We start from the raw sequence: 25629 nt of genomic DNA on the forward strand, positions 1-25629 counted from the left end.
ACAGCGCCTAGCACAAATACTACTACTAAAAAAGTTAACTTTATATGTTACCCCACTGGCACAATACTAACAGTCCCACTTTTACCCATTGTTAGATAACCTGTGGTCATGCCTCGGTTATACAGCACGTGAGTCTTTTCATAAACATACTTCAAACTATATCATTGATATGCAACAACCAAAATAATTGCAAAATTAATGGGATAATAGCTAATGTATATGTAATTTGGTTATAGTCTGTCAACCACAGTTTGTGGATTAATTGTGTGCAAATTCACTTCTTTAATTGTTTTGCAGAATCTGATAATTGAATTTGAAGAGCCAGCATGTTTTGCTTTTAAAGTTGCCCTATGAGGATTTCTTCTAGTGACCTCTTGGAAACTTAGTTTGGGACTGAAAAGCCAGAGGAACCACCAGACATAGGATAATGCTTATCTCCTAGTTGGAGCACCTAACAGAAATCTCAGAGTTCACTGCCCAGTTGACCACTAGCTTTCTGGACAACGCCAAAAGACTATGCAAAGCAAAAACATTGTAAAACACGTAAATCTATACTCCTGCATCGTTTTGAGATTACTTTTAACCTCAGCCTTTTGCCACAGATTTCAACAAAGGGGACTGAAAGAATTAACAGTTCTTCTGGATGAGAATCCGGTCTCGCATTAATTTTGCGGACATGGCCTCCGCCTACATTGCATCTTTTGAATGACCTCTGATAAATCACTGACATGGTTGGTTCTGAACATGACTTGGTTCATCCCACACATTTGGTTAGTAAACCACAGTCAGTGAAAAGTGTTTTTCTCCTGCCAGAGGCCTACCTTGGCACATGACTGGCTTCTTGTGACTCACCCAGTACAGAGCTTTTTTTGCCTGTGGACAGGACCCCCTACCCAAGTTTGCATAACGGGGTTGACGTCTCCTCTTTACATCCAGCTGTGCGTTTGGTATAACATACAGTACCAGAATGCACTAGCTTGCATGCTGCTGATGTCAGAGTGTGTAGGACCTCTGGCATTCTATCCCATGCTTAGACACTCTGGTCTAGTAACAGAATACAAAAAACTTGAGTTCTATTCTACTTGAGTTCTGCCACTGACCTGCAGCATGAACTAGAGAAGTTAACATAAGAACATAAGAATGTGTCACGCCAATGGTCCATCTAGCCCAGTATCCTGTCTTCCAACAGTGGTCAGTGCCAGATGCTTCAGATCAAGTGAACAGCAGAGGGCAATTATTGAATGATCCACTCCTTCCTCCAGTCCTGGCTTCTGGAAGTCAGAGGTTTAGAGACATCTAGACCATGGGGTTGCCTCCCTGACCACTGTGGCTTTTAGCCATTGATGGACCTATCCCCCATGAACTTATCTCATTCTTTTTTAATTCATTTATACTTTTGGCCTCCACAACATCCCCTAGCAATGAGCGCCACAGGTTGACTGTGCTTTATGTGAAGAAGTACTTCCTTTTGTTCGTTTTAATCTTGCTGCCTATTAATTTCATTGTGTAACTCCTGTTCTTGTATTACATGAAGGGGTAAATAATACTTCCGATTCACTTTCTCCACACCATTCATAATTTTATTGACCTCTATCATATCCCCCCTTAGTCACTCCCAGTGTTTTCAATCTCTCCTCGCATGGAAGCTATTCCATACCCCTAATCATTTTCATTGCCCGTCTATGCACTTTTTTCCAATTTTAGTACATCTTTTTGGAGATGGGGAGAACAGAACTGCACATAGTATTCAAGGTGTGGGCTTACCATGGATTTATATAGGGGCATTATTATATTTTCTTATATCTATCCCTTTCCTAACAGTTCCTAACATTGTTAGCTTTTTTGACAGCTTTTTTTGTATATGCAGGTAGGATTATGTTTTCTAATATGCATTACTTTGCATTTATCAACATTGAATTTCATCTGCCATTTTGTTGACATATCACCTAATTTTGGAGATCCTTTTGCAACTCTTCACGGTTTATTTTGGATTTATCGCTATCTTGAGTAATTTTGTATCATCTGCAAACTTCGCAACATCACTGTTTAACCCCTTTTCCAGATCATTTATGACTGTGTTGAACAGCACACGTCCCAATAGAGATCCTTGGAGGACTCCACTATTTACCTCTTTCCACTGTGAAAACTGACCATTATTCCTACCCTTCCTATCTTTTTAACCAATTACTGATCCATGAGAGGACCTTCCCTCTTATCCTATGACAGCTTACTTTGCTTAAGAACCTTTGATGTGGGACCCTGCCAAAGGCTCCCAGAAAGTCCAAGTACACTATATAAACTGGATTACCCATGTCCATAGGTTTGTTGACCCTCTCAAACAATTCTAATAGATTTCTGAGGCATGATTTTCCTTTACAAAAGCTGTGTTGTCTCTTCCCCAATAAATCATGTTCATCTATGCGTCTGATAATTTTATTTTTTTACTATGGTTTCAACCAACTTGCCTGGTAATGAAGTTAGGCTTACCGTCCTGTAATTGCCAGGATCGCCTCTGAAGCCTTTTTTTAAAAATAGGAATCATATTAGCTATCCTCCAGTCATCTAGTACAGAGGCTATTTTAATCAACAGGTTACATACTACAGTTAGTAGTTCTGCAATTTCATATTTGAGTTACTTCAGAACTCTTGGATGAATACTATCTAGTCCTGGTGACTTATTACTGTCTAATTTATCAATTTGTTCCAAAACCTCCTCTACTGACACCTCAGTCTGGGACAGTTCCTCAGATTTGTCACCTAAAAAGAATGGCTAAAGTGTGGGAATCTCCCTCACATCCTCTGTAGTGAAGACCAATGCAAAGAACTCGTTTAGCTTCTCTGCAACAGCCTTGTCTTCCTTGAGTCTTCCTTCAGCACCTCGATCATCCAGTGACCTCACTGATTGTTTGCCAAGCTTCCTACTTCTGATGTACTTTAAAAAAATTGGCTGTTAGATTTTCAATCTTTTGTTAGGTGCTCTGCAAACTCGTTTTTGGACTGCCTTATTTTACACTTGTTTTGCCAGAGCTTATGCTCCTTTCGATTTTTCTCAACAGGATTTGACTTCCAATTTTCCAAGTATGCCTTTTGCCTCTCATTTCAACTCTCAATGCCTCTGTTTCCCTTCCCATTCTTAGGCCTGGTCTACACTACGAGTTTAGGTCGACTTTAGCAGCGTTAAATCGAATTAAGCCTGGACACATTCACACGACGAAGCCCTTTCTTTCGACTTAAAGGGCCCTTTAAACCGGTTTCTTTACTCCACCTCCGACGAGGGGATTAGCGATAAAATCGGCCTTAGCGGGTCGGAATTGGGGTAGTGTGGACGGAATTCGATGTTATTGGCCTCCGGGAGCTATCCCACAGTGCTTCATTGTGACCGCTCTGGACAGCACTCTCAACTCAGATGCACTGACCAGGTAGACAGGAAAAGCCCCGCGAACGTTTGAATTTCATTTCCTGTTTGCTCAGCGTGGAGAGCACAGGTGACCACGCAGAGCTCATCAGCACAGGTAACCATGATGGAGTCCCAGGATCGCAAAAGAGTTCCAGCATGGACAGAACGGGAGGTACGGGATCTGCTCGCCATATGGGGAGATGAATCAGTGCTAGCTGAACTCCGTAGCAGTAAACGAAATGGCAAAATATTAGAAAAGGTCTCCAAGGCCATGAAGGACAGAGGCCATAACAGGGACGCACAGCAGTGCTGCGTGAAAATTAAGGAGCTAAGGCAAGCCTACCACAAAGCCAGAGAAGCAAACGGAAGGTCCGGGGCAGAGCCACAAACATGCCGCTTCTACGCGGAGCTGCATGCCATTCTAGGGGGTGCACCCAACCGTGTGCTATGACTCCCTCACTGGAGAAACACACAGGGAAGCGGGTTCGGGGTACGAGGAAGATGAGGATGGAGATAATGTAGATAGCTCACAGCAGCAAGGAAGCGGAGAAACCGGTTTCCCCAACAGCCAGGATATGTTTATCACCCTGGACCTGGAACCAGTAACCCCCGAACTCACCCAAGGCGTGCTCCCATCCCCTGAGGGCGCACAGGGGACCTCTGGTGAGTGTACCTTTGTAAATATTACACATGGTTTAAAAGCAAGCGTGTTTAATGATTAATGATTAATTTGCCCTGGCAATCGCGGCCAGTACAGCTACTGGAAAAGTCTGTTAACATGTATGGGGATGGAGCAGAAATCCTCCAGGGACATCTCCAGAAAACTCTCCTTCATGTACTCCCAAAGCCTTTGCAAAAGGTTTCTGGGGAGGGCTGCCTTATCCCGTCCGCCATGGTAGGACACTTTACCACGCCAGGCCAGTAGCACGTAGTCTGGAATCATTGCATAACAAAGCATGGCAGCGTATGGTCCCGGTGTTTGCTGGCATGCAGACAACATCCATTCCTTATCGCTCTTTGTTATCCTCAGGAGAGTGATATCATTCACGGTCACCTGGTTGAAACGGGGCGATTTTATTAAGGGGACATTCAGAGGTGCCCGTTCCTGCTCTGCTGAACAGAAATGTTCCCCGCTGTTAGCCACGCGGTGGGGGGGAGGGGTGAAGTGATCATCCCAGAGAATTGGGTGTGTGGGGGGGAGGGGAGTTAGTTGTGTATGTGCTGCATGTTAACCCGGAAACCGCAGCCCCTCCTTTTACATTGCAAACCCATTTTAAATGGCCAACCCAACGGGTGCTTGGTATGGGAAATGAGAGCGCTACTGTTTGAAACCATTCCCACATGTTAAGAAGGTTAAAAAAACCAAAAGACTGTGTCTTACCATGGCTGCCTGCAAGCCGAAATCTGTGGCCTGGCACTGCGTGAGTGATCTCTCACACCAAACCGGCAGGCCCTCAATATAAGAGGAAAAATGCGACCTTGTAACGAAAGCACATGTGCTGTGTAATGTGAACAGCAAAATTTAACGTGAAAGAGTGTACCCATTGTTCTCCAAAATGTGTCTTTTTTAACCACCTTTCCCTTCTCCACCACCAGCTGCAAATGTTTCTCCTTCACAGAGGCTAGTGAAGATTAGAAAGAGAAAACGGAGGACGCGGGATGATATGTTCACGGAACTCCAGATGTCCTCCCACGCTGACAGAGCACAGCAGAATGCGTGGAGGCAGTCAATGTCAGACTACAGAAAAGCACAATATGAACGAGAGGAGAGGTGGTGGGCTGAATCGCGGGATGAACAGAGCAAGTTGCGGGCTGAAGATGATAGGTGGCGTCAGCTTGCAGACAGAAGGCAAGAGTCGATGCTCCGGCTGCTGGAGCATCAAACTGATATGCTCCAGCGTATGGTTGAGCTGCAGGAAAGGCAGCAGGAGCAGAGACCGCCGCTACAGGCCCTGTGTAACCAACAGCCCTCCTCCCCAAGTTCCATAGCCTCCTCACCCAGACGCCCAAGAACACGGTGGGGGGGCCTCCGGCCTCCCAGTCACTCCACCCCAGATGATTGCCCTAGCATCAGAAGGCTGGCCTTCAATAAGAGTTAAAGTTTTAAACTGCAGTGTGTCCTTTTCCTTCCCTCCTCCCCCACCCATCCCGGGCTACCTTGGCAATTATTCCCCTAGTTGTGTGATGAATTAATAAAGAATGCATGAATGTGAAGTAACAATGACTTTATTGCCTCTGCAAGCGGTGCTCGAAGGGGGGAGGGGAGGGTGGGGTGGTTGGCTTACAGGGAAGTAGAGTGAACCGGGGGGGGGGGGCGGAGCGTTCATCAAGGAGAAACAAACAGAAGTTTCACACCGTAGCCTGGCCAGTCACAAAACTCGTTTTCAAAGCTTCTCTGATGCGCACCGCGCCCTGCTGTGCTCCTCTAACCGCCCTGGTGTCTGGCTGCGCGTAATCAGCGGACAAGCGATTTGCCTCAACCTCCCACCCCGCCATAAATGTCTCCCCCTTACTCTCACAGATATTGTGGAGCGCACAGCAAGCAGCAATAACAATGGGGATATTCTTTTCGCTGAGGTCTGAGCGAGTCAGTAAGCTGCGCCAGCGCGCTTTTAAACGTCCAAATGCACATTCTACCACCATTCGGCACTTGCTCAGCCTGTAGTTGAACAGGTCCTGACTCCTGTCCAGGCTGCCTGTGTACGGCTTCATGAGCCATGGCATTAAGGGGTAGGCTGGGTCCCCAAGGATCACGATAGGCATTTCAACATCCCCAACGGTTACTTTCTGGTCCGGGAAGAAAGTCCCTTCCTCCAGCTTTCGAAACAGAGCAGAGTGCCTGAAGACGCGAGCATCATGTACCTTTCCCGGCCATCCCACGTTGATGTTGGTGAAACGTCCCTTGTGCTCCACCAGGGCTTGCAGCAGCATTGAAAAGTACCCCTTGCGGTTTATGTACTCGGTGGCTTGGTGCTCCGGTGCCAAGATAGGGATATGGGTTCCGTCTATGGCCCCACCACAGTTTGGGAATCCCATTGCAGCAAAGCCATCCACTATGGCCTGCACGTTTCCCAGAGTCACTACCCTTGATATCACCAGGTCTTTCATTGCCCTGGCAACTTGGATCACAGCAGCCCCCACAGTAGATTTGCCCACTCCAAATTGATTCCCGACTGACCGGTAGCTGTCTGGCGTTGCAAGCTTCCACAGGGCTATCGCCACTCGCTTCTCAACTGTGAGGGCTGCTCTCATCCTGGTATTCTGGCGCTTCAGGGCAGGGGAAAGCAAGTCACAAAGTTCCATGAAATGCGTGGAGGCAGTCAACTTACGCATGCGAAAGTTTCGCAGCCACTGGGAATCATCCCACACCTGCAGCACGATGCGGTCCCACCAGTCTGTGCTTGTTTCCCGGGCCCAGAATCGGCGTTCCACGGCATGAACCTGCCCCAGTAACACCATGATTTCCACATTGCTGGGGCCTGTGCCTTGTGAGAGGTCTATGTCCATGTCAATTTCCTCATCACTCTCGTCGCCGCGCTGCAATCGCCTCCTCGGCTGGTCCTGGTTTTGCTTTGGCAAGTCCTGGCTCTGCATATACTCCAGGACAATGCGCGTGGTGTTCATAGTGCTCATAATTGCCGCGGTGATCTGAGCGGGCTCCATGATCCCAGTGCTAGCTATGGCACCTGGTCTGAAAAAAGGTGCGAAACTAGTATCTGACGGACCAGGGGAAGGAGGGAGGGAGGGAGGGGCGAGTGACGACATGGCGTACAGGTACAGGGAATTAAAATCAACAAAGGTGGCTGTGCATCAGGGAGAAACACAAACAACTGTCACACAGAATGCCCCCCCCCCCAAAGATTGAACTCAAAACCCTGGGTTTAGCAGGCCGTTGATTTCACGGAGGGAGGGGGAAGCTAATGAATACAGAACAAATCTATTTTTTACATCTTAAGCTGGCAGCCGACGGTGCAGCATGACTGATAGCCACTGCAGTATGATGACGATGGATACCAGTCGTAATATACCATCTTCTACCAAAAGGTAAAGGGCTGCTGCTGTGTAGCAATGCAGCCCCACGTCTCCCAGCCCCACGTCTGCCAGCACCCAGATCACCCTCGGCCTCTTCTGGGTGCTTAGCAGAAGATACTGGGCGCTTGGCAGAAAATAGCATACTACGACTGATAGCCATCATCGTCAAGACAGTTCAATAGGACTGAGCATGTCTGCCCAGGTGCCCATGATCGACAGCCACTGCAGTACGATGACGATGGATACCAATCGTAATATACAATCTTCTACCAAAAGGCAAGGGGCTGGTGCAATGCAGCCCTACGGCTGCCAGCCCCACGGCTACCAGTCATGCTGCACCGTCTACCGCCAAAAGGCAGTTAGCTGCTGCTGCTGTGTAGCAATGCAGTACCACGTCTGCCGGCACCCAGATGACATATGGTGACGGTGAACTGAGCTGAGCGGGCTCCATGCTTGCCGTGGTATGTTGTCTGCACAGGTAACCCAGGTAAAAAGGCACGAATCTATTGTCTGCCGTTGCTCTGACGGAGGGGGAGGGGCCTGACGACATGTACCCAGAACCCCCCGCGACACTGTTTTGCATCATTCGGGCATTGGGATCTCAACCCAGAATTCCAATGGGCGGCGGAGACTGCAGGAACTGTGGGATAGCTACCCATAGTGCAATGCTCCGGAAGTCGACGCTAGCCTCGGTACTGTGGACGCAGTCCGCCGACTAGAGCACTTAGAGCATTTTATGTGGGGACACACACAATCGGCTGTATACAACCGATTTCTATAAAACCGGCTTCTATAAATTCGACCTAATTTCGCAGTGTAGACATACCCTTAGTCTGCCTTGTCTATTTAGAGTTCAAGCTTTGCCCAGCACAACCGGGCGCTGATGTCTGCTGGGGCTTCTGGGAACTACTATAATATAAATAATAAATATTGGACAGCTACCCAGATTGTTGCAAAACAATTTTACATAGCTAGACAGCATGGTAGATGAGGATGCACAAATATGTCAAACAGCTATAAAGTTGCTGTGTCATTTGTATCCCGTTAATGTGAGCATGGATAGAACAGGTGACACGATCACAGTCAACAGGTATAGTGGGACAAGGCATTACAGAAAAGCATTGATAAAGTCACTCTACGTATTTACTAAGGACACTGATTGTAGATTTGATTATTTGGAAATAAGTTTTCATAATAATTTGGAAGAGGTATTGTTAGCAGTTTAGCGTTTCAGTCATGCCTTTTAAAATAACATAATCTGAATTGGTTAAATAAAATTCAGTGACAAGAAGACATTTTGCTGACTGTAAAATGAAACACTTTACTAATCTAACATAACTCTTGTGTACCAGATTTGTTTAATCGAGCAAGTACATTTGCAATGATTGTTTTGTGCTATAATAAATGCACGCTTTATTTAGAAAATTGAATATCAAGATGCTTTTAAGAAGTACAAACTGTCCATAGTATAAACTGTTAGTTTTTACTAAATGAAACTAAAACAGGTTCCCATTTTTTCAAGCAAATAGTCATCCACAATATAAAACTGTGTGGGATTTGATCCTTTCTGAACAGTTATTTATCAAACATAAAGAAGGGCTAATCCACAACTCTGGCCTTGACTACGTACAAGAAATGTGCACCAGCATAACTAGATTGATTAAGTTTCACTGGGGCAAACCCTAGCACAGTTGTGCTGCAGCAGTGCAAGGTGAGACTTATTTCAATTTACCAAATATAATTATTGGCTAGGGCACTGATTGAGGGTCAGGAGACTTGGTTCTAATCCCTGGCTCTGCCACGACCTGCTGAATGACCTGGGACAACCCATGATCTCTCTGTTTCCTGCCCCACCCTTTGTCTTGTCTGTCCAGTTGTAAGTTCTTTGTGACAGGGACTGATTTTCACTATGTCTAGTGCAAGGGGGGCCCAATCTTGGTTGTAGCATTTAGGTACAAATGATAAATAATAATGTTAAATCAACATAAGCTTCACATCATCCTGGTGTACCTTGTTTATGTTCAGAGCTTGTACTGGTATAACTAAATCAATTTAGTTATATTGGTGCAAGCATAATACTAATCATAACTACGATTACATAATCAAGCTACGTCAGTACAAAGTGATCACTCTATAGCTGACCTCTCAGTCCCCATCCTCAAAGGAAACCTACACAACACTTTCAAAAGACGAGTCTGGGTGCTTAAATTCATAACTTTGCTTGACACTAAAAATCATGGTCTTAATAGAGACACTGGATTTAAGGTTTATTACAACAACCTGTAACCCAGTAACCGCCTACAGGGGTGTTAATGGGCCACTTCACCTTGAATGGTCCCTTAGAATACATACTAACTACTTATGCTAAACGATCCGTTTAATCTTGTATTTAGCTGTGACACTTGAAGTACCTTTCCCAGATCTGAAGAAGAGCGCTCTGTAGCTCAAAAGCTTGTCTCTCTCACCACCAGATATTGGTCCAATAAAAAATATTACCTCACTGATCTCGTCTCTCTAAATCAATTTATCCATATCAATGAACATTTCTTGTGTGTAGATTAGGCTTCAGGAGAAAGAAAAGTATGGGTGAAGGATAAGTGTTCTGATCTGATGCACAGCCTGAAATTCATGAACTTCCTAGTAACTAACCTGTCTCAATTTTGGTAAGACCAGATGCTGTCATCCTTTATTCATGTGGAGTATTAACCTTTCTTGGCAAGGAGTCCCAATAAGGTCAGGGCTACTCATGAAGTAAGGTACTACTTAATCATAGAATCTCAGAAATGTAGGACTGGAAGGCACCTTGATAGGTCATCTAGTCTAGTCCCCTGCACTAAGGTAGGACTAAGTATTATCTAGATCATCTGTAATAGGTGTTTGCCTAACCTGTTCTTAACAACCTCCAATGACAGAGATTCCACAAGCTCCCTAGGTAACTTGTTACAGTGCTTCACTACCCTTACAGTTAGGAAGTTATTCCTAATGTCTAACCTAAATCTCAATTGCTGCAATTTAACCCCATTATTTCTTGTCTTGTCCTCCGTGGTTAAGGAGAACAATTTATCACCCTCCTCTTTATAAAAATGTTTTAGGTATTTGAAGATTTATGTCCCCCCTCAGTCTTCTCTTCTCCAGACTAAACAAATCCAGTTTTTTCAATATTTCCTCACAGGTCATGTTTTCTAGACCTTTAATCAATTTTGTTGCTCTCCTTTGGACTTTTTCCAATTTGTCCACATCTTTCCCCAAGTATGGTGCCCAGAGCTGGATACAGTATTCCAGTTGAGGCCTTCAGTGCTGAGTAGAGTGGAAGAATTACTTCTCGAGTCTTGCTTACAACAGTCCTACTAATGTTAATTAATGAAATTAAAGATGGCAGAATCTGGTCCCGTGATAAATGAGGGGGGTAGCTTCCTTTTATGGACACCCAGCCACTCAGTGGCTATAGAATCCTCCTTAGCAGCTGTATCCTAATTGCCTTACCTGTAAAGGGTTAAGTGAAGCTTAACCTGAGTTGGCACCTGACCAGGGAACCAATAGGGAGGCTGTACCCTTTCAAATTGGAAAAACTGCTGAGTGTGGGGTTTTTTTTCTTTGTCTCTTGGGCTGGAGAGAGGGGAAGGCAGCAACAAGCTGTAAGCTTTAAGCCAGGTATGGGAAATCATTAGCATCATACCTAGAAACTCCTCATTTGGAACCCCAGATATGTAAGTAGCACAGGAAAAGTTAAGACAGATGCGATTAGGAACCTTTTTGGTTGTTTTGGTTTGTGGATTCCTCTGTGCAAACCCCAGGTGCTTTTGTTTTGCTTGTAACCTTTAAGCTAAACCCCAAGAAAGTTATTTTTGGTGTTCAGTCCCTAAAGCCTCAGTTTTTAGATGTGTTTCTTTCTTTTTTAATAAAATGTACCTTTTTTTAAAGAATCCTTTGATTCCAAAGTCCTTAGACAAGGGATTGGTCTGTGCTCACATTGCTAAGGCAACTGGTTAGTATTTTATTCTCAAGCCTCCCCAGAAAAGAGGGTGAAGAGGCTTGGGAGTATATTTGGGGGGGATAGGGATTCCAAGTGACCCTTCCCTGAATATTTGTGAAAATCACTTGGTGGTGGCAGCAATATCTGTCCAAGGCAGAAGACTGTGCCTTGGAAGAATTTTCACCTAAGATGGTAGAAGATAAGCTTAGGGGGTCTTTCATGCGGGTCTCCACATCTGTACCCCAGAGTTCAGATTTTGGGGGGTATACCCTGACAGGTCCTAAGGTCAGCAACTGTCCTATATGATGACCTGGTACTTAAATTGGCAACCAGTTTCATCTATCTGCAGGCAAGTGATACAAGGTGTGTAAGACAGAATGACAGCATGTTACACTCACCTTACACAGGAATAAGTCCCTCATTCAGAAAGGTACTTAAGTAGGTGTGTAAATTTAAGCATGAGTCACTCTCTTTGAAGTCAATTAGACTAAGCACAGGCTTTTACCTGCTTAAGGACCTTCCCGAAACAAGGCCTAAATGACTAAACAAAGTAGAAGGCAGCGGAAAAGTAGACCCATTCATCTTTAATAATTAGACAACCACAGAGTTAACACCCAAACATGAAAGCAATCCATGTAGGTGTTAAGTGTCTGAATAAATATGAAAGCTGGGCTGTTATTTTTTTAATCTTTTTCCACAGTGCAAATAAAATCATCCCCTCACCCTCCCCTTCATGTTGGTATTCATCTGCTATTGCAGAATAAAAAGTAAAGCCCGCCTTGCCTAGTTCAATAGGTCTTGCCTGTTTACTGGCGTGAAAGGTTTCTGAGTCAGGGTCAGTACTAATGAGGAAGAAGGAAGGCTTACATAGATGCTCGTCAGCTAGACACATAAATAAACCAGCAGTCTGTCTATTGGCTACTTGAAGCCCATTTGGGGTAGAAGGAAAGTAAGAAGACTGAGGGTGGAGGGGAGCAGGGCAGGCTGTGTGTCACTTACATTACAGATTTCACCATTTAAAAGGCTAAAAGTGACTAATAGCCTGGCTCTTGGTTAGATCCCATCTGCCACCTTTGTTAGGTCATTAAAATACATACTAATGTCTAACTAATGAATGCTGAGTTATTAGCATAAATATGCCACCTTTTTATTTATTTATTTCACCAAGAACATGTTTTCCTCTGTTTAATGACGATAATTTATCATATTAAACTATAGCTGCCGGTTTGTTTTCATATTTGTGTTTTTCTGGTTTTTCCCCCCCGAGACATCTGTGAGAGGGCAGTCCCAGGTAAAATAAATAAATAAAAGCCTTTGTAACAATCTCCACAAAGCCAAAGCCAGTAAATTGCCTTGATTTACCACTGATGGCCCTCATTTCTTCTTCTCATTTGCTTAGTTTATTGCTATTTTTCCTGTACTATTTTCCTCTCTTTTTCTGTTTAAGGCTTGCCCAAAAAAAGAACAGCAGAGGAGTCTGTACGAAAAAGGAGACTATTTAGAGTCGCAGGGGAAACAAATAGGAGAGAACTTCATTTTCACTTCTAGTTTGCTTAATGAATAAACCACAATTGTGCCTTTAGTTAGGTGGGGCCAGCTTTAAACACAAGCAATCCTCACTGAGGCCATCCTCTGTGCGAAGCCCTGATTCAGTAATTCACAGAGTATTCTGACCTTCCTCCCCAAACGGACAGCCAAAAAGGGAGGAATTTAGAGTTGTGAAAAGCTTTCATAAAAAAAACTTGGAGCCAAGCAAAACTGACCTTGTTTGCAGTTTCATTGCATATCGGAAACTTGGGCCATGTTCGGTGAAGATTTGTCTAGAGCAGAGTTTGTGGTCCTGTTTTAACGTGAGTTAATTGATTGACAATTAACTAACATGGCTGTGAACATTAGTCTAGACAGTCCATAGACACTTGTTCTAAAGTTGGTGGTTTACCCTAGGACTCACCCTCTATGTTTGCGGAATGTCTAGACTAGCATTTGCAATTGTGTAGCTAACTGGTCATCAATTAAACTGAATTAAAACTACCCTCAATGCACCATTTAGTTTGAGTCAAGCTTGCAAACCATTTAGCAAGCCTGGTCTAAGTTTTGAGCAACCATGAGCCCAAGGTGTGGTTTGGAGTGGAGTGATTTTAACCTGAAAAGAAGCGAAACGTGCCAGTCGGACTAAGGTTTGGTTTGTGCTTCAGCTTTGTTAGAACCAACAGTAGAAATCTTTAAATCTTTGTGAACTAATATTAAACAAAAGGTTCACATAAGACCCTGCAAAACAAAATGAGACAGCTCTAAAGCAAACATTTTGCCTATCCCTGATCTTTCCCAGACCAACGATGCAAAGAAAAACATTTAGGGTGGGCATCTGCCATCCCATTCCTTCCCCTTGACTGAGGTTTTGACTGTCCTCTTCCCTTGGTCTCCGCATCTCCTACAAGTGTTATCTACACACAGACACACACATTTAGAAACACAGAAAGGGGTTTTATGAGAGTTGTACATAATCAAAACAAGCCATATAAGATTGTATTTGTATCATGGTTTGACCTCATCCATATTGACCAGCTATATCATGTTATGGCCCATTTGGGCCACAATCATACTAACATTTCTTCTCCCTTCACCTGACAGTCATTCCTACACCTGCATATCTCTTCACCCCACACTGTGGCCTTAATCCAGTGGAACACACTCTCAAACGAGCAGAATACACTGGGTGATCCCATTAGCTGGACGTTTCTTCTAAAACAGTCAACTGTCAAAGAATAAACAACAGTGACGTTTAGCGACTCTTAATTTGGCTTTCATCCTCCCCATCTCTCTTGATTACTACTCTCAGGCTGTCTGCAGTCTCAGAATGACAGCACTGCACTAGGTCATATGCACCACTTGATCCACCACTGACATCCTCTAGCACCTGGAGACTCCACACATTGTAATGCCACAGCCAGGGTGACCAAATGGCAAGTGTGAAAAACCGGGACGGGAGTGCGGAGTAATAGGCACCTATTTAAGACAAAGCCCAGAATATCAGGACTGTCCCTATAAAATTGGGACATCTGGTCACCCTAGCCACTGCTGTAAATGCAAGGGTGTTACTGAACATGTTAGTAAGGGATAAATGTTACACAAGTATTGCACATGGAGTTCGCCTATTGTTTACCGTTTTAGCTGTTTCTGCCTGGCATTTTAATAGGATTAGCCTGTTAAAACCAGCAGTGTTTATCTGCAAGATCCTCTGACCTTCCCAGGTCTCTTCCTAACACACCTTCACACCAGCTTGCAACACTGAGAAGCAAACACATTAAATGTGCACTGCCAGTACCTTCTATCAGAAACCCTGGCAACTGTACACTCAGTTGGTGCACTGTTGTTCTTGTACTTTGCACCTCTGTGACTTTACTGTATATTTGTATGGTCTGCTTCTATTACCGTCTCAGCCAGTCAGCAGAATAGAAACGCCACGTATGAACAAGACACTCTGTTAGTGTGCAGTCGAACACCAATATCTGCTCACACAATGGGTAAGGTGGGAAAAGAGGTTACTTACCCGGAGGAAGGAAAGATCACGGTTGTGTTCAATGTTGGTGATTTCCAGATTGCCCATGACTACTTCACAGTTCTCATAGTACTTGCGCAACGCACGATACTGCTGCTCAAGATCAGACAGAGAACTCAGCTTGTTCTCAGTACCAGCGCACACTGCAAAAAAGAAAAAAAAATGTGTATATTATATATAATGATCAGAGACACAGAAGCAAAGTAGGGAACAAAAGTTGTAGACAAAGATACACCTAACTGCAATAAAAGTCCTGTTTTAATCTCTGTATTATGTCATAGAGGAAAATGTTACAAGTTGCCTTAATAGCAACAGCAGTGACAAGTAGCGACAAATGTTCTCCATAGTAATCTCAGCAGTATAATATGCGTGACCAAAGGAGACAACGTTGTGGTACTAACCAGAGAACAAGCAAAAGGCTTTAAAAGGCAGAAATGTAAGAAATATTACAAAGCAATGCGTAAGTAAGAAGTAAGGGCAAAATCTTAGTTTCAGCGAACCCCATAGGAGATTTGCCATTGACCATAATATGTCTCTAAATCTAGAAGGGCTATTCATAGTTTCAACGATTTTATGACCAGAAGGGACCAAACTATCATCTATTCTGGCTTCCTCTCTAACACAAGCCAGAGAACTTCATCCAGTTACTCCAATAACTTGTGTTAGACTATAGGAAGACTTCCAGAAAGATATTCCCGTCTATAAAGTTTTTGTAGGAAGTACAGAAGGAATAAACAAAGAAAATTCCCTTTTCTCTTCTCTATGATGATGATAATGAAATATACACACATATGTTAAGGATCAGGTAAACTGGAAAGACTTCAAAAACATTTTTTTGAAGTTTAGTTCTATTCTGAAAACTCACTGTAGAAATGGCATCAAACAGGACAGCCCATGTGTGCTTCTTTCAGTGGATCCAAACAAAATCTGTTCATTTACAAGTAAAAAAATGTTTTTTCCCCCACCTAATTCAAACTCAGCCGGATTCTGAAAGTCAAGCTGGTTTCTTTCCAGGTGCTACCTTCCTTAACAATAAAGATTGCACACTCAAAACATGGTTAAAGGAACATGGCGAGATTCATTTTCTTTGAAATGGATTTTCTTTATGCTTCTGATGAAGCACGCTCTAAATAATATGTCATCTTTTAAAGATTTTTTTTTAAAGCAGGTAAGGAATTTTCCAGTTCATCTGCTAATGTTTAGAAAGGTCATTTGGGCAAAGCAGGAGCAACACCAAATGTGCTCAAGCTGACCTTTGCTCCCCTTCGTCTCCCGTTCCTTTACATAGGCCTGACTGCTGCCTCTTCTGCTTCCATTTTGCTGCTGCTGTTACCAGTGGATATCCTCTTTCTGGGCCGTGGGGGAAGCACACTGTGATGCATGACCAAGAGGGTTAAGAATTCTGCAGGATAAATTACTCAAATTCAACCCTTAAAAACATATGGGGAGATAATGTTTGTGGTTTTGTGTATTTACATATATATTGGTAGAAATCAACAATGTAATCAAACAGTCCCTGTCTATGCTGTATTCTGTTAATTCAGAGATCAAAAGAATATCTTAACATTTAAATGAACTGTAAACATTGGATATCGCTGCATTCATCTCTCTTTGAAATGTATAGCAAATCATCTGCGAATGGTGGAAAAACAGGCAATTGCCTTGTGTTAATCTGTGTGGATAATTATCTGCGATGCTTAGGAAATGGGTCCACTTCAAAGGCCCCATGCGTGCCTATTGTTCGACTAAGGACTCCAAACTGTCAAAGAAGGCCTGGAATTGTATAAAAGACCTTTGGGTCCCAATCCTTTTTATCTCAGGTCTGCTTGAGATTTCATGCCGGGGAAGCCTAAGCCATAAGGACAGAGATCCAAGTTCTGACTGGACCACCCTGAATATAAATATTGGACTATAAACTATGAACTATTTCTGAAAGAACTCTTTGTATCTACAAAGCTCTCCATCTCTGCTATGAATCTGAATCTCAAAATTGACTCATAGCTGTATGTATACTGAACTTTTAACCAATTCTCGCTCCCTTTTCTTTTTTAATAAATTTTAGTTTAGTTAATAAGAATTGGCTGTAAGTGTGTAGTTGGGTAAGATCTGGAATATTCATTGACCTGGGAAGTAATGTGTCCGATCCTTTGGGATTGGAAGAACTTTTTTCATATGATGAATAAGATTTTCATTAATCCTCATCATATTTGACTTGGGTATCTAGGTGGAGGCCTGAAGCTGAGTTACTTTAAGGGAACTGTGTTGTTGACTAGTGTGTAACCAGTGAGGTATAATAAAAGCTATTTTGTGGTAGCTTGGTAAAGCTAAGTATTGGAATATCCATCAGCTTTGGGGATTGCCTGCCCCATTCTTTGTAGTTCACCCTAATTGAGTGACCTCAGCTGGCTCCCGTGGGATTCTGGTCACACATGCACGCCCAAAGCACTGAAGAAGAGGGATGTCATCTTTCCAGTTCATGTGACAGGAAGTTCTACTATCAACTAAATGGTGAAGTTGATTATACACTTTGGCTTTGTCTACACAGCAAACGCTGTGCATGGGCTCGCCTACCTGAGCGAGCTTGAATCTAGCTAGTGTGGGTGACAACGGCAGTGAAGACTGCACAGCCCGGGCTTCATTGTGGGTAGTATAAGCCCAGCAAAGACCCTGGGTACATACTTGGCTTGCTAGCCTACTCTGAAGGCTACCGCACACTGTCTTCACTGCAGTTGTTACCCATGCTGGCTAGATTCAAGCTAGCTTGGGTAGGCGAGCCCGTGCACAGCTTTTGCTATGCAAACATAGCCAAAGTGGATGTCAAATGAACACAGCGATCAAACTGAAAAGACGACAAATATTTTTTCTTGCATCTTTCCATTGTAGTAATCCCAGGCATTTCTTGTAACGATAGCAAGTACAACATACCACATGGAGATGTGGTTTCCCAGGTGACTGTGTCCCTTTAACAATTCTGTTTATGATGCCAGAGCCAGACTCGAATCCACATCATTTGCTCTTAATGGTGTTGGTGTTGCACAGCTAAACAGAAGTGAAAAAAAAAAATCTCCCCGCCCAAACTTATTGTAGTTCCAAAAGTTGGCAGATTGTGACTCTGAATACATACGGGGAACTATCTCATAAGTTCAAATGTGCCATTTTTACACAGTGACTTTTCAGTGAGTGTATAACCATCCTTTAACATTCAGGCTGGCATTCTGTTCTAAATTCAAAGACCAACTCACAGCCACTCAAAGCAGAATTCCCAGTGAGTTAAATTAAAAAACCCACCCTTCGAGTGGCTACAAAATCAAATTAGAAGATAGTTTTTAAAAGCACTTTTGTCTTGGGTCTCTCGGTCTGTCATAACTTGAATGTTACTTACATTTGGGGGTGAAATTATATTTAATTTCTTTCCTTATGTATTTCTTCTTTCCCGTCAACAATCTCCTTGTGGGCCATTCTTGCACATAAGCAAATCTAAATTTAGCCAAGGTTTTGAAACAGGAAGCATATTAAATAAAATACCTGCCAGACCAAAATAGCTTTTCGGGAGCCATTTGTAGCCTTAGACTAAATCAATACAAACAAATCTCTGTACGACTAGAGCAGTGGTTTTCAATCAGTGGTCCGCAGACCCCTGGGGGGGCCATAGACTATGTCTAAGGAGTCGGCAAAAGGTTGTTGTTATCATAAAACAATGATTTTCAAACTATGGTCCGTGGACTCCTGGGGATCCGCAGACTATGTCTAAGATTTCCAAAGGGCTCCGCACCTCCATTCAAAATTTCTGGAGTCCACAAATGAAAAAAGATTGAAAACCCCTGGATTAGAGGCAAAGTCACTAAAATTGGCTGAAATACACACTTTTCAAATGTTTTGGTATTTTTAAACAGCAGAAGTAACAAGGCTTTTATGAGTGTTATAAATGACTACTTGTCATATTCTGTCATTTATACCAGAGGTATTTTATATTTATATGAAAACAGGAAAAATTCTCCTTTCTGATCATCACTGGGAGTCTCTACTGGCTGTGCAGATATCTACTGTTGTGTCAGAGTGGTTCAGCAAGTGGTGGGTTAAAGCAGACAGCCAAAGATTCGGTACCAGCTTTCTCTCTAGAAAACTCCTTCCGGCTTCTAACGGCCAATTGGTAGCAAGCACCTGAACAATAATTCCCAGACTAGGGTCTGGTGCCTGTACACTGGCGATCCACATGGAACTGTCTTCTCATGTAGTGTTGGCTCCCCTTGTTTTCAGCTGTTAAATTATATTAGAAGCTAAGAATACATTAAATACTTTCCTAATGTTGCTTTTCTGTGTATTCTGAAGTTACTAAATGGATTATTAATAAAGCTGGCTAATTTTAAAAACACCTTTTTAAAAAATTTTAAAGTTGTTTCCTCTTGAAAGGATTTGAAATGGACCCGTTATTATCCCCGGGACCCAATCTTTCAGCAATTTTTTTTTCTTTTTCTTTTTGGTTTAGCATTTGTTTGTTTGTTTGCTGAACGCAGTTTGACATTTTAAGTCAAAATTAAAACATTTTTGTTTTGAAATACTGTTTTGAAAATTCCCATGAAAACCCCAACACTCTGTGGTCAAAAAAATTCTGAAGAGAATTTTTCTTGTCATTTTTTTTCAGGGGAAAGTTTTGTTTTTTCCAACCAAGCTCTTTCAGAATCTAAATAAATGCAAACCCTGGGCCAAATCCTGAGCTGGTGTAAACTGGTACAGCTCCATTGATTTCAAGTCAATGGTACTCTTCCAGTTTATACCAGTTGCAGATCTGACCCACTGGTTATGCAGTATGTATGGGTTTGATCCTACAATCAGGTGCCGATCCTGCAAAGCATGCAAGTGCTTTGTTTAAGAATCTGAGCAGTCCCAGTGACACTAAAATCAGGGCCAAAAGCTTTATTACATTGAAGATACTTTTGGACAGATAACTTACTGCATTAATAACTTCTGGTTGTTGTCAGAAGCTAGCAAACAGAACTAATTATTCTAGTCAAATGAACCTTAAAATCAAATATAAAAAAATGATTTGCCCCTTTAAAGCAATCTTATAACTAAAGTATTTCAATCCTTTCATTTACAGTTTAGAGAAAAAATACCTACAATCCTTTTATTATGTGAAGATGCTCCTGTGCGTTAGCTTATATATGGGCATCTCCTCCCAGTGGAGTACTTGTCCAATAGGTAATGGATCATATGTACCCAACAGTGCGCTCTGCCCAGTACCCCCAAATTCAGGAAACAGGAGAAGGTCACTGACTAACTTTAATCCTCCCTTGCATTAAATGGCACGGCTCAGCTGCTATAGCTCTATACAGTGAAACATCAGTGTAGAAAGCCCAAATGCATAAACAGATACACACAGGAAATAGGGTACATAACTTGGAGGGTACAAACTGCCTCAGAACCATATTGAGAAGACTACAATCCACTGCATCAAAGTACATGACTTGACAGGGGTCTATAGGACAAATTAACTCAAAAAATGGAAGTGGAGTACATACTGGAGCAGTGATGGAGCCGAGAGGAAGGATGCTCCAGTGGCTCACGTGCTAGCATGAGACTCAGGAGACAAAGGGTTAATTCACTGAGACTTTCTGTGTGAGCTTGAGCAAGTCACTTAGCTCCTCGGTGCCTCAGATCCCATCTATAAAATGTGGGTTTTGTTAAGGATAAATGCATTAAAAATTGTGAGCTGCTCAGATATTATGGTAATGGAAGCCGCATAAGCACCTAAGAGAACTAGATTAGATAGTGATTTAGAGAGAAAAAAGTGAAGGGGTAAGAGTTTTAAAATATTCTAGGATGGAAAGTTCCCCAGATACCCTTCCAGTATCTCCATTACCTTTTTTTCTCCCCAAGAAGAGATTCTCCAAAGGCGCCTTCATAGATTACATGCCACTAAAAAATAATAATAATAATAATAATACCTGGGCAGCACAGGCATATGAGCGGTAAGTGTATTCCTTATATCCATGACCTGCCTGTATGTTTTATAATTGTGAGGTAATTTTTCAAATCAATACAGGCCAGTTTTTAAGTAGTGCTCCAGAAGGGAGTGGAGTTGAAAAACAAATGTTATCTCAGCAAAGGAAATAAATCCCATACAAGGAAATCCCCAGTGTTACGCCTTTTCACAGACATTCTCAGCAATGAAGTTCTCAAGGCATCTCTCCTCCCCGCCCATGCAATGAGGCACTACGGGGTACAATACTAAATGATAAGAAGCTCCTCCAGGAGTGAACTGTCTTCCCAATAATGACAAATCCCCTAATGAGAACCATCCAAAGAAGTTCTTCATGGGAAGATCTAAGGATGCAAGACTTCAGAGTGCCTCCACCCTCCCTTTGCTGGGACTTGAACTCCTAGATGAAGTAGAGGAATCTGATATGATTTTTTTTTTTTTTCTTTACTGGAAGATATAACTAGCAATGTAAAAAATGATCCCTGCAGTGACTGAAAATGCAGGTCCTATTTATAATAACAAAGGAGTTCTGGTTTATCCGGAACAATGTCAGAATCCCCGCTAGGAGTCAGAATCATTAGGGTTCTTTGTGCAATGCCTACTGTAAATTTCATAAAGCACGCTCAGATTGCATGTTCCGATGTCTCTTTGGAGATACAAGAAAGAATCTCTCACTAGTCTTTCAAGATCTGAACAAGGCCAAGGCCAAATGGAGAATAAGCTCTTTGGGAGAAGGAACACAGTGGCTTGTGACATATGACATGGAATCAAAAACAGGGGCACCAAAAAAAAAAAAAAAGTGTATTTTAAACTGTTAGTAAATAGTACTGTTTTAACTATGCATTTTTAACTGTGAGTTAAGTGGATTTAACAAGGTACTTAAGCATGCACCTAATTTTAGGGAGTAGCATACACTCAAACTTAAATTTGAGCACATGCTTAAGTAACTTGCTGAATTGGGTCCTGAGTTTGCATCTAACCCAGACTTTTATAGATGATATTAAATTAGCCATCTCTCCTATTTTTAGTTCTTAGAACAAAAACAATACCTGGCACTTCTCTACTGTCACTGCTTTTTAAAATTAAATGCAACAATAATGCAAATATTTTAATAGATGCTGTTGTAATATATACTTCAGCTCTTCTGAGCGTTAATACAGTTATGCCAAAACATGTCAGCTTTCCCCTGCAATTCAAAAGCTTTTTAATCTATATTTCATAAATATAATAGTGCCCCCTCAAAGCACATCACTGTGTATTGTTAAACACATTTATACACATCACCAGAAATTGACTAGAAGCAATAAAATAAAGATCACACATTAAGAGCAGTCCCAGTAGGGGCACCTCCATTGGTTAAAAAATAATAATTCACTTGCCCCTGACATTAGTTGGAGGAGAATTGCCATGTATGTATCATCACTAGATAGTTTCTCTCACTGTTGTACCTGCCTTAGTCATCTCTGTGAGTGAACATCCAAGCCTTGATTAGAAATTCACACACCACAGTTGTCACAAGGCTAGTAAAAATGAGGGAGAGTGGTTTCTGTATGTGCAATACGCACAGGAAAAATCTGTGATTTCCTTACATTTTCCAATAAAGACAGACAAGCAAAAAGACAGATTGACCGACAAGCCATAAGTGAAGGATGTGCATGTAGCGCACAGCTTTGAAAAATAAGTTTCTCTGCAGAGAGGTTATCCACAAGCATATTGCGATTTCCTCACCTTTGTTTTTATTATGGCAATAAGTCATGACAGTAGGCACCAATGCACACCGATCATCAGGTTGGAGGCTAAGTGCTTCCCACTCCCCGAGAAGTCCAATATCCTATTAAGACACATTGTTGTGGTTTATCGCTATTCAAATATGGCTATGTCTCAGTTAGAAAATAAAATCAACTAAAGATAGTTTTGTGCAATGCATCCTTTCACTATGACTAGCAGATCCTAGTAAAAGGATAAAAAAATAGGAGAAAGATTATAAATACCATCACCCAGTTAGTTGGAGTATATATGGTTTGTACAATTTTGCTAACCCCTTCTTATTTTAATTTAGTTTATTTAAGATGTCCTGGACTATGCCTTGCTATCCTCCTGAAACCCTACTGCTCTTTCAGCGGTAGTTTATAGCCTAACAGCCACTTTCTTTTATATAAAAAGAAAATGTGGTCTATTAACTGGCTCCCAGTTTAGCTTTTACACTAGAAAATGGGCTATAAGTGGATGTCAGAGCCACAAATTGTTTCCGATAGGGCACCTTGGAACTTTGGATTTAAGGACAGTTCAGAGCGTCATTTTCCCCCCCTTACACATGCTCTCACCTCCGCCCCAATTACTTCTCTTCATCTCTCACATTAATTTTGTTTCCCTGCCCCACCACCATTTTTTCCCTCCTTACCTACTGACCATAATGAACGAAAGGATTGGTTTGGGGTTTTTTTGGAAAGTTTAAATGAAGTCCCCTTTGTGTACGTTTGGACTTAATGTTCAGCACTGACATCATCTGAAAAGGCCAGCCACCCCATGACATCATCTAAAAGAGCCAACCATCCATTCACATGGTGTTCACACCTCAACTGCTAGCAGAGCACCTCACCCTCCCTGACTGAACTAACCTCGTTATCTCCATACTGATTTATACCTGCCTCTGGAGATTTCCATTACTTGCATCTGAAGAAGTGAGGTTCTTACCCACGAAAGCTTATGCTCCCAATACTTCTGTTAGTCTTAAAGGTGCCACAGGACCCTCTGTTGCTTTTTACAGATTCAGACTAACACGGCTACCCCTCTAATACTTGAAACCATCCATTCGTGATGCATCTTTGGGCAGTCTATCCCTAGCCAGACTCCAGTGCAATTTACTCAGTACGTATACTTTCATAATTTTCAGTCTAGGGATTAGTCACAAATATTCAAAATTCAGGCAGTTTACACTTGTGATTGGGCAGCTAGGTCACAGACTATAGTCTCTGTTCTCTGACTAGATGAGCATGCAAGCAATTATAGCACTTATATGCATGAATTTGGCTTACTCTTTCCACAGATACTCATGCATGCAACTTTGAAATTAAATTTTCCATTACCATTTTTTCCAGCACCACTAAATTATTTAAATGTTCACTCAAAACTAACAAGTAGCAAGTGTGAACATGATCGAACTGAATTCACTTAAACATTCCAACAAATATGAGTTAATTATTTTACCCTGCGCTAGTGATGATCAATATATATTTAAATGAAGAAATCATTTTTGACCCAATATAACTAGTCTTCTACTAATTTGAGCTGTTTCTTTTTTAACCCTCCTAGCTCAACAACTGATCTTTTTAATTTTTGTAATCAGGGCTTTGGAGCGGAGCCCGGAGCTGGAGCATGGAGCAGCTCCAGAGCAGTGGAGCTGCAGGTTTTTGCCTGGAGCTGGAGCAGAGCCGGAGCACAGCTCCAAAGCCCTGTATTGTAATCAAACCTTCTAAGGGCTTTCCTATTCACAGACCTATTCAGCAACTGTTATTCCTGAATAACTTCATGTGTGAATCCAAAAGTAGAATAATCTTGTTCTGGAATAAGAATATCCATACATGGAGTTATTCAGGAATAGCAGTTCCATGTATAGGCAAGCCCTAGGAGATCCACCTTTCATTCTTTTTAAATCATGAAAGATTGAGTTTGACTTTTTTAGGGGTGGGGGGAATCTCATGACAAGGCACTGGCAACAATGCATAAAAATCATTTGTCTCTCTCTACATGAGGTTTTGCTTGAGTGCATCACGACTTTCATTTGTTGATCGATTTGTCAATCAGGCCATATATACACAAGACACTGCTTAAAACATCAGACTCATTGATTTCAGGAGACTGTTTATGAAAACAGAATTGCAAGTTCTCTTACTTTGGACAAGGCAAGCTAAACAATAAATACACAGTGCCTCTTTCTCACACAGTTGCAATCTATTTGTACGCTACTCCTGGCAGTAATTTATTTACTTAATTAAATTTGCTTTTATAGACAAGACATTGTCAGGGACTCTTGAAGGAATGGATAAAGTAATGTTTTATTAGCAATCTCAAGCATCGGTGCCAAGTTTCTAAAACTCTCAGAAAAAATTACCGGTGGGTCCTTTAAGAAGCCACTAATTACTGGCAAATTTGGAGTACTTAACATTGCCTTCATTATATCCTCACCTCTTAACAATAGCCTAGATTACCCCTTGCTGTGAAAGACACAGAAAGAAGGGGAAAACTCCCTCCTGGCCTTTTCATTACTTTACACTCTCCTAGCATCTTTCAGCTAATCAACCATAAACCTGGTTTTTCCTGCAATTAAGAATGTTCTAATTAAGGACGGGTCTCACTGAATTTAAACTATTGTAGATCTCTCTTTTGGGAGGAAGCAAAACTAAGATGAATTCCGAAACCTTTTTTCCTCTCGTTTAAATCTAATGTTTTTGAAGGATGATTCAACTTAGAAGAAGTATATTTCTAGCTAAAGGAATGCTTAAAGTTTGATATTAGAGACAATTAGAAAGTGGGTTAGAAGTGGTGGACAGGACCACAAATTGTTACTTAGAGGGCAGCTTGGAAATGTAGGGAACAGGACAATTGGCTTGGAATTTTCTCTACACACCCTAATACAAAGCTCAACTGACACAAGTGGGGATGCCTTCCTTAAGGAATTCTCTATATTA

General features: G+C 42.1%; 1 protein-coding gene across 1 annotated transcript in view; it reads right to left on the minus strand.

Moving 5' to 3' along the window:
* ERBB4 (erb-b2 receptor tyrosine kinase 4) overlaps positions 1 to 25115 on the minus strand; it is a 585583-nt gene extending 560468 nt beyond the window's left edge. Inside the window, exons 1-4 of the mRNA XM_065413000.1 lie at positions 25053 to 25115; positions 24299 to 24448; positions 23325 to 23334; positions 14953 to 15104 (exon numbers count right to left, since the gene is read on the minus strand). Coding sequence (XP_065269072.1) covers positions 14953 to 15104; positions 23325 to 23334; positions 24299 to 24448; positions 25053 to 25115 — 375 coding nt within the window. The remainder of the gene's footprint in view (positions 1 to 14952; positions 15105 to 23324; positions 23335 to 24298; positions 24449 to 25052) is intronic.
* Positions 25116 to 25629: the final 514 nt, after the last annotated feature.

This window comes from Emys orbicularis, chromosome 11 (genome assembly GCF_028017835.1).
Source record: "Emys orbicularis isolate rEmyOrb1 chromosome 11, rEmyOrb1.hap1, whole genome shotgun sequence".
Taxonomy (NCBI): Eukaryota; Metazoa; Chordata; order Testudines; family Emydidae; genus Emys; species Emys orbicularis.